The 18709-nt window shown below is 38.4% G+C and overlaps 1 protein-coding gene across 1 annotated transcript; it reads right to left on the reverse strand.

The window, feature by feature from the left end:
• Nucleotides 1-1178: 1178 nt before the first annotated feature.
• LOC308494843 (calmodulin-like) lies at nt 1179-1642 on the reverse strand (the record flags this gene model as incomplete). Its single annotated transcript, XM_081042811.1, is given in 2 exon segments — nt 1179-1573; nt 1576-1642. Coding segments are annotated over 2 exon segments (447 nt in total). The 5' UTR covers nt 1628-1642.
• Between the last annotated feature and the right edge of the window lie 17067 nt (nt 1643-18709).

Consider the following 18709-nt stretch of genomic DNA (forward strand, 5'->3'; position numbering starts at 1 on the left):
TATGTGAATGAACTAATCAGAGTCAGTTTTGGGGACGCAGAGAAAAAACCGAGAGTGGTTAGATGGGTGTGTGGGAGGGGGTTGGGGATAAGGGGAAAGGTGAAGGGATTTGGAAGCAGCTGGTAACCACAAGATGGCCTCAGGGTTTTTCTTTTGAAAATTAATTTGGGGAAGGTATTCTATAATGTTGTAAAGATTTTGTTGGGTATCCGATGGACATGCGTCCTATTTGGGAGACCACCTCAGGGATACTGTGGATACCTGATCATGGCATTGTACATCAGAAGCTAAACATTAATGAATGCCAACTATAATTTTATATATATAATGTGATGGTTCAGTGTGAGGTCGGAGGGATAGTGGATGGGGGGAGGGGGGTTCACAGTATGAGGGATATAAATGATGAACGTCTAAGTATTACCTTGTTTTGTACACCTGAAACTAATAAATAAATTAATTAATAAAAAAAAAAATAGAAAAAATATAGGAAGAATATACATCATAATGCTAGCATTATGATTGTAAGGTGATGGAAATGTGTAAAGGTTTTATTTCCTTTTTATTTTGTGTTTTTCTAAAAAAAAAAAAACTTGAACTATTTTACTAATTGTAAATTTTATTACTTAAAAAATCACTTGTAAATTAACCTTAAATATTTATTTGAATTAAAATTAAAGCCCATTCCATACCAGAAAAAAAAAAAAAAAAAGAAAATGTTTCTGGTACAGTAGTACAAAAAATTGTGTATGAGTACCTAGATAATACACCTGTTTTGCAATAGTGCAACTTTTAAATACATATTGTTGACTGTCCATGCAGAGTTACAACTCCACACTTCAACAACAACATGCTGACAGTTCCTAAAGAAAACTGCTTTTAAAAAAGCATAACCCAGATGTTCCCTTATTTGACCAACTCCATCTAAGTTTAGATGTGCAGAAGGGCTTAGATATATCCAAAGTAAGCCACATGCAAAGTGTTACTTGATCAATTTTCTAAGATAAAGTTTCAGGACAATGACAGTAAGATAAGGGAAGAAAACATGGAGGAATGAAGTCCTAATTACCATACATGCATTTTTTTTTGACAGTAGGGGGAAACCTTTTACTGATAAGTTACAAAGAAAAGGCAAATGAACAGTTTTGTTGAAGAAATTTAACACATTCTGTACAATGTCTTCACTTTGCTGTCATCATTTGTACAAAGTCTTCATAGTTTACTTGCCCATCACCATTAATATCTGCTTCCCTGATCATTTCATCGACCTCTTCATCTGTTAACTTCTCTCCAAGGTTTGTCATCACATAGCGAAGCTCTGCTGCACTAATAGAGCCATTGCCATTCTTATCAACCACATGGAATGCTTCTCTGATTTCTTCTTCACTGTCTGTGTCTTTCATTTCTCTTGCCATCATTGTCAGAAATTCCGGGAAGTCAATTGTGCCATTACCATCAGCATCCACTTCATTAATCATGTCCTGTAACTCTGCTTCTGTGGGATTCTGCTCAAGAGACCTCAGTACAGTCCCCAGTTCTTTTGTTGTTATAGTTGCATCGCCATCCTTGTCAAATGTGAAAAAACTTCTTTGAATTCTGCAATCTGCTCTTCAGTCAGTTGGTCAGCCATGCTGCAAGCACGACCAGTCTCCAAGATGTGACCACACAACCACTCAGCTTACCCGCTCCACTTGGACTAATTCCAAATTTGATAATTTTGGGGGGTTCTATTTCTTTGAAAAATGCCTGCATTACATCCCTAGATTGCTTTGGGTAACATGGCCATTTTAAATATGTTCATTCCATAAATATGAACTATCCTTCCATTCCTTTGTGTCTTTTTCAATTTCTTTCAACAATGTCTTGTGGTTTTCAGTGTACAGGTTCTTCACATCCTTTAAGTTTATTCCTATTTTTGTTGAAATTGCAAATAGAATGGTTTTCTTCATTTCTTTTTCTGATATTTCATTGTTACTATACAGAAATGCAATCAATTTTTGTCTTTGATTTTGTATCCTGCAACTCTACTGAATTTATTGTTTCTAATTGTCTTTTGGTGGAGTCTTTAGGGTTTTCTATATAAAGAATCATGTCATCTACAAAAAGTGACAATTTCACTTCTTCATTCCCAATTTGTATGACTTTTATTTCTTTCTCTTGCCTGATTGCTCTGGCTAGGATTTCCAGTACTGTGTTGAGTAACAGTGAGAGTGGGCATCCTTCTTCCTCATCTTAGATGAAAAACTTTCACTTTTTCACTATTGGATATATTAGCTGACAGTTTGTCATTTACTATGTTGAGGTACTTTCCTTATATACCCATTTTATTGAGTGTTTTATTCATGAATGGACGTATCTTGTCAAATGCTTTTCCTTCATCTGTTGATATGATCATATGATTTTTATCCTTTATTTTGTTAATGTGGTATATGACATTGATTTGTATATGTTGAACCAACCTTGCATCACTGGAATGAACCCCACTTGATGATGATGTATTATCATTTTAATGTATTATTGTATTCAATGTATTAGTATATTGTTTAGGATTTTTGCATCTATACTCATCAGAGATACTGGTCTGCAGTTTTCTTTTTTTGTGTGTTCTCCTTGTCATTTTGGTATCAGTGTAATGTTGGCCTCATAAAATGAGTTAGGAAGTATTGCCTCGCCTTCGATTTTGGGAAGAGTCTGCGAAGAATAGGTATTAAATCTTCTTTGAGTGTTTGGTTAAATTCATTAGTGAGGCCATTTGGTCTTGGACTTTTACTTTTGGGGACTTTTCTTAAGACTTTCAATTTCCTTATTGTTCATTGGTCTGTTTAGATTTTACAGTTCTTCATGATTTTGTCTAGAAAGGTTATATATTTCTAGGAAGTTATCCCTTCTAGGTTATCAAAGTTGGTGGCACATAGTCTTTTATAGTTTTCTTGTATAGTCCTTTGTATTTCTGTGGTGTCCATTGTGACATCTCCTCTTTCATTTCTGATTTTGTTTATTTGAGTCCTTTCTCTTTGTTTCCATAGGGAGTCTAGCCAGGAGTTTATCAATTTTATTTATCTTTTCAAAGAATCAGCTCTTTGTTGCATTGATTTTTTTTCTATTGTTTCTTTGTTCTCTGTTTCATTTAATTCTGCTCTAATTTTTATTATTTGCCTCCTTCTACTGACTTCGGGCTTCATTTGTTCTTTTCCTAGTTATTTAAGGTGAAATGTTAATCTCAAATGTTTATTTGAGATTTTTCTTATTTCTTGTGGTAGGCCTGTAATGCCTACTTCTCTCCTATTATCACTTTTGCTGCATCCTCAATATTTTGGTATGTTGTATTGTTATTCTCGTTTATGTCTATGTATCTTTTGATCTCTTCTTTTGTTCCTTCTTTGACCCAATCATTGTTTAGTAGCATGTTTTTTAGTCTCCACACGGTTTTTCCAGCTTTCATTTTAAAGTTGATTTCCAGTTTTAAAGTGCTGTGGTTGGAGAACATACTTGGTATGATTTCAGTCTTCTTAAATTTATTGAGTCTAGTTTTGTGCCCCAAGATATGGTCCATTCTTAAGAATGTTCCTGTGTACTAGAGAAGAATGTATATTTTGGTGTTCTGGAATGAAAAGCTCTGTAAATATTGGTTATGTCTATTTGGTCTAATGTGTCATTTAAGACCGATGTTTCCTTATTGATTTTCTGTTTGGATGATCTAGCCATTGCTGTCAGTGGAATGTGTAGGCCCCCTACTATAATTGTATTTTTGTCAGTTTGTCCCTTTTGTTCTGTTAGCAATTGCTTTATACATTTTGGTGCTTACAGGTTGGGTACATATATATTGGTAACTGTTATGTCTTCTTGATGTTTTATCCCTTTTATCATTATAAAATGTGTATCTTTGTCTTTTGTTACCTTTTTTTAAATCTTGAAATCTATTTTGTCTGACGTAAGTATGGATATATCCACTTTTCTCTGGATGCCATTTGCTTGGAGTATCATCTTCCACCCCTTCACTTTGAGTCTATGTTTGTCTTTGTAGCTGAGATGGGACTCCTGAAGGTAGCATGTAGTAGGGTTTTGATTTTCTTATCCATCCCACTATTCTGTGCATTTTAATTGGTGAGTTCAACTCATTTATATTTAGGATGATTTTTTTATATATGATTACTTCCTATAGCCATTTTATCTTATGTTTTCTGGTAGCTCAGTGTCTCCATTATTTCTTTTCCCTCATGTTTGTGTTATTTTAGTTTGGTAGTATTCTGTGGTCCCCCCCCCACGCCCCACTTCCTTTATCTTTATATTATGTGTCTCAGTTCTAGGTTTTTGTTTTGTGGTTACCATTGGGTTTATGCAAAAAAGTTTCATATAATAGTCCTTTTTCTTCTGATTTCATTTTATCTCCATTCACCTGTGCAAGTTTAGTTCTCCCCCCTCCCCTTTATATTTTTGTTGTCACAAATTATCCCTTTTTATGCTGTGCATTCATTTCCAAATTGCAGTAGTATTGTTTTCTTTTCTTAAAAATGCTTTTACCCCCTTAACCTTTATGTTATATTTAAGTGATTACTACCCTTAACAGAATAGTCTCAATAAGAGTTGTGATTTCCTGATTCTGTCCATTTGTCATCTTACTCACATTTTTGTATCCTTTTGTGTTTTTTATTTCAAATAGAAGAACACCTTTTAGCATTTCTTGTAATGCAGGTCTTGTGGTAGAAAATTCTCTCAACTTCTGTTTGTCTGGAAAAGTCTTTATTTTATCTTCATATCTAAAGGATAACTTTGTCAGATATATTATTCTTGCTTGTGATTATTCTCTTTCAATATTTTGAATATTTGATTCTCTCCTAGCTTGCAGTGTTTCTGCTGAAAAATCCAATGATAAACTAATGGGGTTTCCTTTATAAGGTGTATCATCATCTTTTTCCTGACAGCCTTGTGAATTCTTTCTTTATCATTAACTTTTGACAGCTTTAATATAATGTACCTCAGAGGAGGCCTTTTTGCATCGAGATAATTAGGTGTTCTATTTGCTTCTTGGATTCGAGGTTCCAGCCCTTTCCATTGGAATTTGAAATTCTCATCAATTATGGTTTGAATAAGCTCTCTCTTCCTTTCTCCCTCTCTCTTCCTTCTGGTATAACCATTATTCTTATATTGGTCTTTCTAATGGAGTCAGGTAGTTCTCAGAATGTTCTTCCATTTTTTTACTCTCAATTCTTTCTCTTCTTCCACCTAGTTCTCATAGAGTTCTTTCATTTTTTTTTTTACTCTCATTTCTCTCTTCCACCTGAGTCTTTTCTAGATTTCTATCTTCAGTATCACTAATTATTTCCTCCATCTGGTCTGCTCTATTTCCTAAGCTCACTAGTTCATTCTTCATCTCATCTATTGAGTTCTTTAGTGCTGGAATTTGTTTTGTTTTTTTTTTTATAGTTTCAGTCTCTGGTAAAGTATACCTTTTGTTCATTTATTCTTGAGCTCATTGAATTGCTTTTCTTAATTTTTTTTGTATCTCATTGAGTTTTCTCAGCTCTGCAATCTTGAATTGTCTGTCACTTACATCACTGTCTTCTATATCTTTAAGTTTGTTCTCTGGAAATTGTTCAGTTTCTTTCTGATCTACCTTATTATGTTGGTTATTCCTTATGCCTGGAGGATTATTTCTCTGCCTGGGCATTTGTGGGAATGAAATCATTTTTATTTAAGTATTTGACTCTTAATAGTTTATCAGGTTGATAAGTTGAGGTCTTTTTTTTGTTTCCAATAGGTGGTGCTGTAGTGTAAGATTTTGCTTTCTCTCACTTGCACTACTGGGACTTCTGGGATCTCTGTGGGACGGTGTTGCCTTGGCCTTGGAAAATGCCCTGTATTCTCCGAGTAGGAAGGTGTCCGCTTTATGACCTGGTTGCCTTGATCTCAGGGCACCTCCTCTATGGTGTGATGTGGCAGGCTATGGGTCTTCTGTCCTATGTGTTCCAGCACAGCTTTTCTGCAGCCAGAAGGGGCCAGCTGCACCACTCTATCTGAAGTGTCTCAGCTGCTTCAGTCAGGCTCTGCCTTGATGGGTGGGGGAGGATGGGCAAAGGAGAGTATGTTCACGTGTCTGTGGCTCTGTTCTTTCCAGTGGGTTTAGCCATAATGAATGAATACGTAGGCTGGAATGTTGTTTCTGCCATTTTGTGACCTGCTGAGTGAGGGTTTTAATGCCAGATGGGCCACAGGAAGGTGGATGGGGCAGGACCTTGCAGCTGCGGCATTCTTTGTCTAATGATGGCAGCTTTTGGAATGCTGCCACTCTTTGTGCTGCTTTTCTACCCCAACACTGGGCTCAGCCTCCATATGTATTGGCCACCCTGACCCAATTGCTGCTCTTCCCCTCTGGTCTACCCAGTGGCAGTTGCACCCCAACCCTTCACTGCTATTGTGTCTGCTGGAGCCGTGGTGAGCAACAGACTGCATCTATGGCTCCCATCTATTTTGTCTCTGTCCTTTCCCCCATCCTGCTTCCCCTGCTTGCTCCAACTTGCCCACCTTCAGATATCTCGATGTGTGAATCCCTCAGATGTGTTTGTGTGTTGAGCAGGAAATCCTCTGTTGAATTATAACTTCCCAACATGTTGTATTTTCAAGGGGAGAGACTTGGAGGTTGCGTCATGTTACCATGCTGCTGACATAACTCCACCACTCTTTGAACCTATGCACCACCCCTGTTCTAATGATGTAATGTCAAATGCTCATTGAATAAAGATACCTTTAGCCTCTGGCAGCCACACATTCAAAGAAAAAGACAAAGTCCTAGGCTAAAGTAGTTTACTCCATGTTTGGGGAAAGTCTTAGAAAACAAGATTATGCTATCAGTGGTATAATATTGGATGTGTATGGCATCTCTGTGAGAGCCTGATGGAAGAAACAGAAGAAGCATTTGTGTTGAAGGAGATGTAGTTCTCAGAGGAGTTTGGGACAGCCTGAAACAGTTTTGAGGGTTAAGAAAAAAAAGGGGGGGCTAAGTCCAAGACCAGAAAATGGTAACGTAGGAACAGAGATCTGGAGGAGAAGACTAGAATATACCAAGACTTTCCTCTTCTTCTAGGTTAGAACTTCTTTGGGGTTAGGGACCATATTTTCTTTGGCTGTGTGTCATTTCAGGATTACAGTGCAGTTCTTCATTCATAGCCCACATTTAATAAATGTTTTATGAATTAATGTACCATGTGAGATCATAAATCACAAACTCCATTGACATCCACAAGTGATAAGCTCATTGAGAGATTCTTTACTGCTGGTGTGAACACTAGGTGAAAAAGCAACCAGTGTGCACCAATACTTGAATGCTCCATAGGAAACCCAAGAACCCGCACTGAGCTACAACATTGTGTGCTCAGGTGAGCATTTCAGGCTGGCATAAACTGTTAGTTGATCAGCAATATAGGCCTGTGGTGAGCCCCACTACCCGTTTCTTTTAGTGCCTAAAATCTGAATGGGAGTCCCTCTAACTAGGGAACTATATAGATAGGCCCTGAATACAAAGTCTCCTCCAACAGGTTGGAAGCTTATTGTAGCTATTCATAAAAATGAATTATATTGGTGTCCTCACTGTGAGTAAGCTCCAAAGAGGTAGGATACTAATAATCTCAAAGGGAAAATAAAGTGAGAAAGGTGTCTGCTGGGTGAGAACACATGTTGAGAAGACTTTTGAACATAAGGCTCACACACCTCTGTTTAGTCTCTGGGATTACTTGTCAGTCTTCAACTGTATTAGGTTGGTGCAAAAGTAATTGCGGTTTTTGCAAATTTTTTTTAACCTTTTAAAGTGCAATTACTTTTGCACCAGCCTAATAGAGTCCTGCATGCAATCACCTAGCACAACTTGCAGAACGTGTATATCTTCCTCATCTCCCCTACACTGGTAAAACCCAAGTCTGGCCCCTGTACTTTCTGTGTTAATTTCCTGTGGCTGCTGTAATAAATTACCACAACCTTCACGGAGTAAAATAACAAATATGTTCTCACTATTAAGGAGGCCATAGGTCTGAATTCAAAGTGTCAACAGGCATGCACTCCCTGTGATATTTCTAGTGGAAGTATCTGTTCCTTGCCTCTTCTAGATGATGGTGGCTGCTGGCACTGCCTTGGCATTTCTTGGCTTGTGGCCACATTTCTCTCTGATCCATCTTCACATTGCTTTCTCCTTTGTGTGTCTCTGCCAAAACCTTTCTGCTTCAATCTTATAAAAACATACATGATTGTATTTAAAGCCTACCTGGATAATCCAGGATATATGTCTCCTCTCAAGATCCTTACGTTAGTCACATCTTTTGGCGTATAAATCCTTAAGTTATTCACATCTTTTACAACATAAGGTAATATTCACAGATTCTAAGGATTAGGACATGGACATATGTTTTTCAAGACCACCATTCAGTCTGCTACCCGTTCTGAGATTAACACAATCCACCATTTATAAAACAAAACTAGGACACTTGGTGCAGAAAATGTATTCACTGGAGTCTTGACAGCCTGGAGTCATTTCAGACTGGAAGTCATAAGACTGAAGAGATCTACATGGACATTTTGAGAAAGGAGATAGATGGAAAAGTTGCCTGATGGTAGCCAAGAAATGAAAGGGTTCAAGGCATGTAAGGGACTCATAGGAAGGAAGTAGGATCATTCACATCTCCAGGAGCCTTAAATAAGGCCACATTAGCTTGAAGGGATTTTAGATAAGATATCCAAAGTGCTAGGTCGGTAAAGGTTAAGAGCAAGAGACATTAGAATGAACCATCGAATGGGGTGGGCCATGAAGAATGGCTTGAAGGAGACACCACTGCTTACAATGCGACCCACCAGAATTGAATCTAGACAGATGAGGAAGGCTAGCAGATCATCTGGGGAAGACTCTTTAGGGCTTTCTGAAGAAACGCCTCTTTTCTTCAGAGGATTTTGACCTGTCCAGCATGCACCCCACCCCCAACCCATGGAGGAGTAAGGATGGTGTTAGCCTTGGCTGGGACAGAGCCTTGCTGACCATACACAACCTAAGATACAGGTCCCCATTGACCCAAACAGGGGCATAAGAGGTACAACAGAAGCCCTGGTGTAAACCACTGAGAGGTTTTAAGATGATTAAGGTGAACAGGAAACCACAAGCACCTACCATTGTTACCGAACAACCAACCCCAAGTACCAAAGGGAGGAAGATGACTAACCCTGTCAACCTATAGCTAGAGATGGTGGCAAGGCCAAATGACCTACCCATGTTCCTCTTCTTCTTCCCAATTGGTTCCCCCCCACAAGCTTCCTGCCTGCTCTTGCCTGGCTCAAACACTGTTTTCATCTTGCATCACTCTCATGAAGCCTGCCTTTCCACCAGTCCCCAACCTCTTTCCCTAAATCACTGCACTTCTGGGTTTACCCTGTTGACCTTCTAGGTGAAGACAACATGAAGGTAAAAAGAGCCCTTCAGGGGCATTCAAGAAAAGAAAAAGCCTCTCCCACAACAACCATCCCTTCATGAAAATCTAAAAACAGGAAGGCCAACACTGTTGAGCCATTATCACAGACTGAATAAGAAACTGAATAAAAATCATTCCTACCAGGAAGGACCAAGTACCCTGGAAAACTCTACCACTTCAAGTAATGACCTGTATAGCCAGCAGCTATAGAGCAATGTAGCTTGAGAAATGGTCAACTGTGTAGAGATTGAATCTAACAGCAGCAGAGAACATGGATGATGATGGTTAAAAAAAATAATAATAAAAAATAAAATAAACAAGTTATGAAAAGGAAATATTCATGTCTCTGCAAGTTCGCTAATGGTAGGAAAGGAGAAAAGAAAGGGAAGAGGCAGGTGTGTAAAAAAGAAGCTAAGTGGGGTCCTTCAGGGCTGGGGTCCAGACTAGCAGGTCCACAGTTAGCCAGACATTGGGCAATACGCATTGGATGAGGACTGCATTGAAGACAGATTTCTTCAACACTATCCCCCTGTCAAGAAGGAAGAAAAATCACTTTGGAGTTTCTGAGGGTGTTTGGGGTGGAGGTTCAAAAAATTGTTGTGATTTATGTTTTGATATGTAAGGTTCAAATGACCACATGTTAGTACTTATAGTTTAATAAATATTGTATTCCACAAGGAAGTTAATTTGGGGGAGTCCCTGTTATGCAGTTGGCCTAACACACAGGCTGATTAAGCTGTCTCTGTGCCTTTATAAAGTTAAGTTCTTAATGGCTTGGAATTTTTTAAGCTTACTTCTCACACACATCTAGCCTGAAATCCTTGTGGTATAATACAATATGTAATACATATACCCCTGAGTTTAAATATTAGATTCTAAATAAACAATGATTTGAAAGTCAAAGAGAAAACTTGGTGTTAGTTCTGTTCTGTCATTTTTATATGATGTCATGTTTTTATATCTAAGTAAATGAATGTATTTAATTACAAGTCTATAAAGTAATTTCTTATGACTTTCTTTTAAAAAGTCTCTTAAATAAATAAAAAAAATTTTAAAGAGGTAAAAATGTCTCTTAGAAAGTTTTTACTATGCCTCAGTTTATCTTTTAACATAATTCAATCTTCAATTCTGAGATAACTTTGTCATTTTTTACTGCATTGAGGCAAATCTCTTCATTTTTCCCAGTATTCTTTGTACATTTCTATTCTTAAGTATTGATTTCAGAGTCGATGAGGTTTTTCATATACTCAAATGCTTGTTTGAGTATATTTAGTTTGGTGGGGAATGTTATCTTACAGTTTTTGTCTGCTTTATAGCTGCTTTGTTTAGAAAGGATTCCTTAGTTGAAATGTGTTGAATTGGATCTCACTTATTTAAATTGTAAGCATAAGTTTATATTGATTTATTCAATTTTCTTATATTTATTTTGTGGTATTTTTACTTCAAAAGAACCTGCTCTGTCAATGTAGCAAATTCCAAATTTTGTTCTACATTTTTGGAAGATGTTGATTGTGCTCTTTTCACTTCTTTTTTTTTTTTTAAGTTCTGTTTTCAATAGTTTTTTTTTTGAACTTTTATTTATTTTAACTGTGTTTTACCAGGACCCATCAGCTCCAAGTCAAGTAGTTGTTTCAATCTAGTTGTGGAGGGCGCAGCTCACAGTGGCCCATGTGGGGATCGAACCGCAAATTTGGTGTTATTAGCACCACGCTCTAACCAACAGAGTTAACCGGCCACCCCAGTATTTTCATATTTAAATGTGTTTCTTATCAGCAGCATATAATTAGGCTAACCTGACAGTATCTTCTTTTAGTTGGGGTTACAATTGGTATTTAATATGATTATTGATATGGTTAGAGTTATCAGTTTCTTATTTATTCTCTATCTGTCCCACATTTCCTATGGAATTTCCATTTTTCATCTTTTCTCAGACAACATTTGGATTATCTATTATGCTTCAATTTTATCTCTTTTGATGGCCTTTTAGCTACAAATTCTCTATTTGTTATTTGAGGTTGTTTTGGAGTTTATACTGCACATCTCAAACATTTCACAGTCCACTTTCAAGTGATATTCCATCATTTCACATACAGTAAAAAAAAACCTTAAAATAGAACACTTCTATTTCTTTCCTCTCAGCCTGCATGCTGTTGTCATTATACATTTTAATTTTACTAATTTTTAAAACCCCACATACATTATTATTACTTTTCTTTAAACAGTCAGTCATCTTTTAAATTTACATAAGAAAAATTGTTATAGTAAGACATGTCATTATCATTTTGTGCACTCTTTTTTCTTTCCATAGATCTATACTTCCCACTCATAATTATCATTAAGTTTGACAGACGTCCTTTGGCATATCTTGTAGACTGTATCTTCTGGTGATGAATTCTGTTAGTCTTTGTGTGTCTGAAACATAATTTATTTTGTCTTCACTTTTGAAATTTACTTTTTCTGTGCATTGAATTCTAGGATGACAGCATATTTTTTCTTTTAATCCTTTAAAGAGTTTTTACCGGAAGCAGCATCAGAGAATCAGGAAGCAGAGTTGTTGGCATGAACTTGGCTCTGACAGCAGGTGAAGGGCAGTTGCTTCTAAGGGTGAAAGGGTGGAGGTGTGAGCATATCAGATCTGCATGCACAGCTTCCCTTTCCACACCCACAGATACTTCATGGCCTCAGCAAGTAGCATGGACACAGTTTTCCGCCACCAAACTCATGGGTTTGTGTTATTTTGTGTTCTTTTCTGCTGTGAGAAACGTGTCATTTCTCTACAAGAGATGTTAGTTAGTGACTCTTAGGACTGTGGGGGAAGCTACCTTCTGGGCATTTTTGAAGTCCTTCCCTTTGTGCATTTAAGAATCACTTTCCCCAGAGGCTGTAGCGTATTTGCAGGTCCTGATACACCCTATGGGCTTTATTTATACTTTGGGTGTGAATTCGGGAGGTGTTACTTAGGGGGATGGGTAGCCCCTGTGCCGGAGTGCACGCTAAAACCCCCACCCAGGCTGACCCCATTTCCAAGGAGCATCAGAGCCTAGTGTTCAGCTGTGAGCAACACGCTAGGGGTATCGTGTCCCTTGGGTGCCCTTATTCATCCACAGCAATTGGATCCATGCCTGTAATGTGCAGGAATTGTGGCCAGGACACCGATGGAAAGCTGATGCACAGCAGGGCCCTGCTTGCAAGGCACTGGCAGTCAGGTAGGGGAGGAAGAGGCCACTACACAAACAGGTGAAGTAAGGAGGTCGTGACAGAGATGGAGGTAAGAGTCCCCTCCCTCCCCATTCATGAGGACACGGGAATGAGGACCCTGGGCTTCAGATTCTGGTTCCTCAGCAAGGTGAAGGGAAACCACTGCCTGTCTGTCCTCACGTCCAGTTCTGCCTGGGCACCAGAATCAGGACGTTTTTGTCTTCTTCCTCCCGAGACACAGTAGACAAACGTGCAGGTCATCAGGATCCAGCTCCCTCCTGCTCGGTGGTAAAGATGGTGTGTGTCACAGACCAGGTGTTTGAGTTGCGGTGAGAAATGGACATCCCGGGGCAGCCGGGAGAGGGACACATGCCCCATCCCACCCAGACATGGGAAGGGCACCACTGGAAGAATGAACACAGGTGACAGGTGGGCGCCCCTGTATGAACAGATGGAAGAAGAGCTGGGAGGAAAAAGGCTTTTCCCAAAAGACGGGGATGGTTGGTGATGGGCTCTGATTGGCCACGTTTCCTCTGACGCTAATTTTGTCTTCTGGTTCCCAAAGCACTCTTGCACTCTTCCCTGGGGAATGACAGCACATTTCCATGGTGATGGAATTCTTGGTTCCCACCCGTCTAGTCGATGTGCTTAGGCTGCTGGTGAGAGTGGGACAGGAGGTAGGAGGAAATTGAACATAGGTTCCTTCCCACCCTCTGTCTTCTTGTGTCTCCCCGAGAGGGCCAGGGCCAGGGTGTGAATGGCAGTTGTATGTGGTCGGGTGGGGGACGAGGGCAGGTAAGGTACCCCCGGTGTCCTATGTTCTCCTGATTTCCCTGACCAGTTCGACAGCAGCTTATGTTGATTTCTAAGTTGTGCCTTTTCGTTTTCTGCCTTCCATTCCCTTAAGTCTCTTCTCTCAAACACACCCCTCGGATGCAGGCTGCTGGGAGAAGATCTCCCAAAGCTGCCAAGCAGTTACTGTGGGGTTCAAGTCAGCCAGCTCAGCTCCGGTCCTTGTATCCACCCCACTGCACATCTTGTCAATACCGAGATACCTGCCACTCACGGTCAATTATGTGAGCCCTAGCTGCTTTGTCCCTCTCCCAACGACGGTCACTGTAGACGGGAGGAGTAGGACAAGATGATTCAGAGAACACAACTTCCTGCCTGGGCCCAAATGGGGACACATGAACCCACCACTCAGTGCTTCAAGCAGTGAGCTGGAAAGAATGCTGGAAATCCAGCAATATTTAGTCACCTAACAACGTAGCCTCCTTCCAACTCTAAGAAAGAGTCTGATTAATGAAGCAAAACATACGACTTAGGCCAGTAACTGTGGAGGCATTAAAGGTGCTCCAACCAGGCAAAAACAACACCTTAATGATCTTTGATGTTGTTCAGTGAGCCCACACCTTTTAACACTGTCACCTGTGAGGTGTGAGTTCCACAACAAGGACATACAAGGAAAATGATATTGACATGCTGCAGAGTGGTTTGGTGGACAGTTAAAAGAACGACGCCCAGTGAATCGTGTCCCTGTGAACACACCCTTTGCAGCAGGACCTTTTCTTCTCTTCCCTTGAGGGTTTGAATTTTTTCCCCCATGTGCTAATCCTGGGCTGGGTTGTACCTGGCTTCTGTCAACAGGGTGTTTCAGATGTGACATTGCTCACCTTCCTAGGCTAAGCCTGAAGATGCTTTGTGGTTTCTGCCTTTGCCTGCTGGAACCCTGAGCTCAGCCTCTCCGAAGAATCGGGAATGAACGACCACGTGGAGGGAGAGGCTCAGTCAGCCTAACTGTTCTGCCATTCCTGCTGAGACCTGCTCCAGGTGAGGGGGCATCTTAGAGCACCCCAGCTCAGCTGATTGCAGTCGCACGAATGACCCAGGCGAGCCCAGTAAAAGCAGTTCCCAATGAACTTATGGAATCATGGGAAATAACACGAGTGTAGTTTTAGGCACTGAGATTCGGGATGGCCTATAATGCAGCCACAGTTGAGTGGCGGCCTTGGTATCCACTAGCCTAATGAGATAAGACTACTTATTTGGCTCATGGCTTTCAGTGATTTATTTAACTTCTCTACACTTTATTCTTCATCTACAAAGGTGTGATAATGACACGTACTATCACAAATTGTCCCCATGACAAAATAGCCATAGGGCTAGAGTACACCATAGGGAATATAGTCAATAATATTGTATTAGTTGTGTATGGTGCCGGGTGGGTACTAGACTAATCAGGGGAGTCACTTTGTAAGTTATACAAATGTCTAACTACTAAACCATACACCTGAAACTAATATAAAATAATACTGACTGTCAACTGTAATTGAAAAAAGGAAAAGATACATACTGCCTTCTTAGGGTTTTTAGTTGATTAAATGACATAACACATATGTTCCTTACCAACTCACTGTACTGTCACTATGGAACAAAGCCTAAAGGAAAAGAGATGCTGGATATGACCACGAAGAATTGAAAATTTCAGCATATCTGATTTAAATTTTATTATAAAGCTTAGAAAACCCTTTGAAAATATTGAAAATATATGCCAGACCAAGAGTCAAAACATCTCACAAATCAATCAAAGATATGTTGTAATCAATCATTGGAATCAAATCATATTTCAAAAGTATTTACGAGGCTACTTAATATCTTTACCAAATACTTATGTGGAAATTTTTATAACAAAATGGCATATACCTTTTGCCACTAAAATGTAAACTTTATAGAAATAATTAAATGCATGGAATAATGCACAGCTAAATTTTAACAAAGATTATATCTGCATTATAATGTTATAGGTATTTATGTGCCTCATACTTTTTAGGTGTTTTCAAAATTGTTCCACAATGAATAGAAATGAACCTCATACTCAGAAAAAAAGATAGGTTAATGAAAATGTGTTTTCCTTAGAATTCTGAAGGAAGAATAATTTGGAAGAATATATCATTTGTTTTTGGTAATTATTTTCTTACTTTGAGCTCTCTGAACCTGTTCAGTTGGAGTCTTGCCTTTGTATTTTTCTTTCTCTCAACCCTGATAAATGCTAACTTATTAGAAATTATGAGGCTAAATTAATATATTCACTTGACCTATGTGACAGTTAGAATTTAACAGGGAACTTCCAGAAGGAACGTGTAACCACTAAGTATCAGCTGAAGTTCTGAGGATTTTAGGGACTGTGATATGTATCATATCACCCTCGTATTTGAATATCATATAGGTTCTTCATTCTCAGCCATTGTATCTGTATCGATTTAGCCTTTGCTGCATAATTAAGCCATCCAAAGTCAATGTCTATATAACTATCGTTTATTATCTCTGCAGTTGGTGTTTTGGCAGGAAGTCACTTGATATATGCTGGACTCGGCTAAAGGTCAGTCTACTCCAAATGTATCTCATTGTGCTTCTGAGACCGAGAGGTGAGTCTGGACATGCTTTTCTCATGGTGCATGGAGAGGCATAAGAAAATATGCATTCACTCTAAGTCTAGAAGTGGCACATTTTTAGTTCTACTTCATTCTGTTTACCAAAGAAAATCATATGGCCAAGGTCAGAGTCAAGGGATGGGAAAGCAGCCCTTCCCAGCATAAAAGGTACATTGCAAAATTTCACACATGACAGAGGGAATGGATACAGCAAAGGGTGAAGCATGGGGGTGATGAATAAAATCTGCCATATGAGCCTTATCTCTATTTATTATATTAGAAAATAGATTTATTCCCTTTGATTGGTAGACTAGCTTTACTTAAGTTTAAGTAGTACATTATTTTCAGAATAATTAAAATCACTTTTCATTAAATAAAATTGTGTTGATATTTTAGCTTACAAATCATAATTACTAATGTGGCATTTATAATTTTAAACATCTGTGTGCTAAGCAATGCATCCATTATTTCAATTAGCACCATAACCCTTTGCAACAGTTATTACTAACCCTGTTTAAGAACAGGAAAAAAAAGACATGAGTGGAAAAAGGTTATGTAGTTTGCCAAAAGTGGTCCAGTGAGCAAATGGTCTTTTACAGCAGGATGAACTTTCATTAAGCCAGTATCTCCTGTTCTGTATTATATCTATAATATAATAGGTATTATATTTCTTACATCATATTTTCTCAAATCCCACATTAGATTAAATATATAAAAAGAAAATAGATATATTTCAGTTTCCTATATGAACCGCATTGCTTTCTTTCCATCCTCACTGTATATGTTACCAGAATTTTCATGCTGAGAATAACATTATTTGTTGAGGAAAGATTTACAAACCACTGCAAAACCATTGAGCACTTTTCATGCGTCCCTGGGGTCTCAAGCTTACTTAGATGTGTGTAGGGAACATAGAAGCAAGAATTGTTTGTACCTCCATTATTTCAGGTACATGTGGAAAAATAATGGGCTTTGTGCATGTGAATCCCACATACAATTTTGAAAACTTACTCCCATGTCCATATTTCACCAGAACTAAAATGAGATGCCCAAGGTACATCTTTGTAGTTCTTTAACATCTGGTCAGTTCTTGGGCTGCCTCTTATTTCAATAAAATCCTTGGAATATTTCCAATTGTAGTCAGCTCAATTCCCAGAATCCTTGTAAAAACTGACTTCTAAGAACACGATCTAAAGGTTAAAATGAAAAGTGATAGGTAAGCAAAACATTACAGTCATGGTTAGAGGCAAGCATTTGTGGCATCTCAAAGTAGTCTATTGTTCTAATCACAGTGTAGCCATTTATTTAATTTCTCTTTTCCTGTGAGGAAATACAGTCCAACCCATTTATTAGGGGTCATGCCAGGTGACTTACTATGCTAGGGACTGGGAAAACACATGGATAAGACATGATCCTTGACCTTGAGGAACTTCTAAGAGGAGAGAACCATTGATGGAAGCTCTTACAAGGATAACTATGATCAGAGCTATAATGGAGGTAGAAAACGAGTTATATGGAAGCATAAAGAAGCAAGATATGACAAGGGGTCATGAGCTAGCCTTTGAAGTTTAGTAGGATTTTGATATGATAGTGGAAATGAGCATTCATGGTTAAGAGAACGGTAAAAATCAAATGAGACTGTTCCATGCAGAAATGTGGAGGCAAAGAAAATTGGGCACAAGAGTATCAGATGATGCAAGGGATACAGAGTGACTGAAGGGATGGAAGAGGAGAGAGAATCAAATAGGTATGCAGTGGCTGAAGAGTGGAGGGATTAAACACCTGACTAATGAATTTGAACTCTATCTTCTATATCAATTGCCTCCATATTCATTTTTTTTTAAATTTATTTATTGGGGTGACAATTGTTAATGAAATTACATAATTTCAGGTGTACAATTCTGTATTACATCATCTATAAATCCCATTGTGTGTTCACCACCCAGAGTCAGTTCTCCTTCCATTCCATATTCTTTTTTAAAACAGCTGTATTAAGGTATAATTGTTACACAAAAAACCTGCACATATTGAATATGTATAATTTGATGAGTTTGGACATATACTCTTTTCTTGGAGTATAAGGCAGTTTATAAAATTGTATTTTTAATGTGTACAGATAAGAGAGGTTTTACAAGCACCATATTTATATTGTGTTGACCAAAAGAAAAAGAAAATCACATGGTGATGTCAGTATTCCAAACATCCATCTTCAAAATGTTCTTTCATTAGCATAAGTTCCTGTCAAAAGGCCTTCACTTTTTACTTATAATTAAAATGCTAATATGTCACCTTTACTTTGGAGAGTCAGATAGGCCAGGGAAGGAGTACTGTCAGTTCTAGCAGTTTGTTGTCTTTACTTCTGCTTGAGTCATCACTACTCTCTGTAATCTGTGCTTTATTTCCATTAATATCTTTAAGCCACTGTCCACTTAGTGACAATTTATTAATTATATTTTCAGATTATTTTATCTAACAGGGCATGAGTAAAAAGCGAATTGTCACACTGTGCTCAAAGCAAATCAAAAAGTAAAGTTTGTGGAACTCCCACTCTGCCCTCGGGATACGTTACCTTCTGTAAGTAGACAAAATGAAGGTGTCTCTCTGTCAGTTTAGTGTTAATGAATATATTAAATATAAGTA

The sequence above is a fragment of the Rhinolophus hipposideros genome (genome assembly GCF_964194185.1).
Source record: "Rhinolophus hipposideros genome assembly, chromosome: X".
In the NCBI taxonomy this organism is placed as follows: domain Eukaryota; kingdom Metazoa; phylum Chordata; class Mammalia; order Chiroptera; family Rhinolophidae; genus Rhinolophus; species Rhinolophus hipposideros.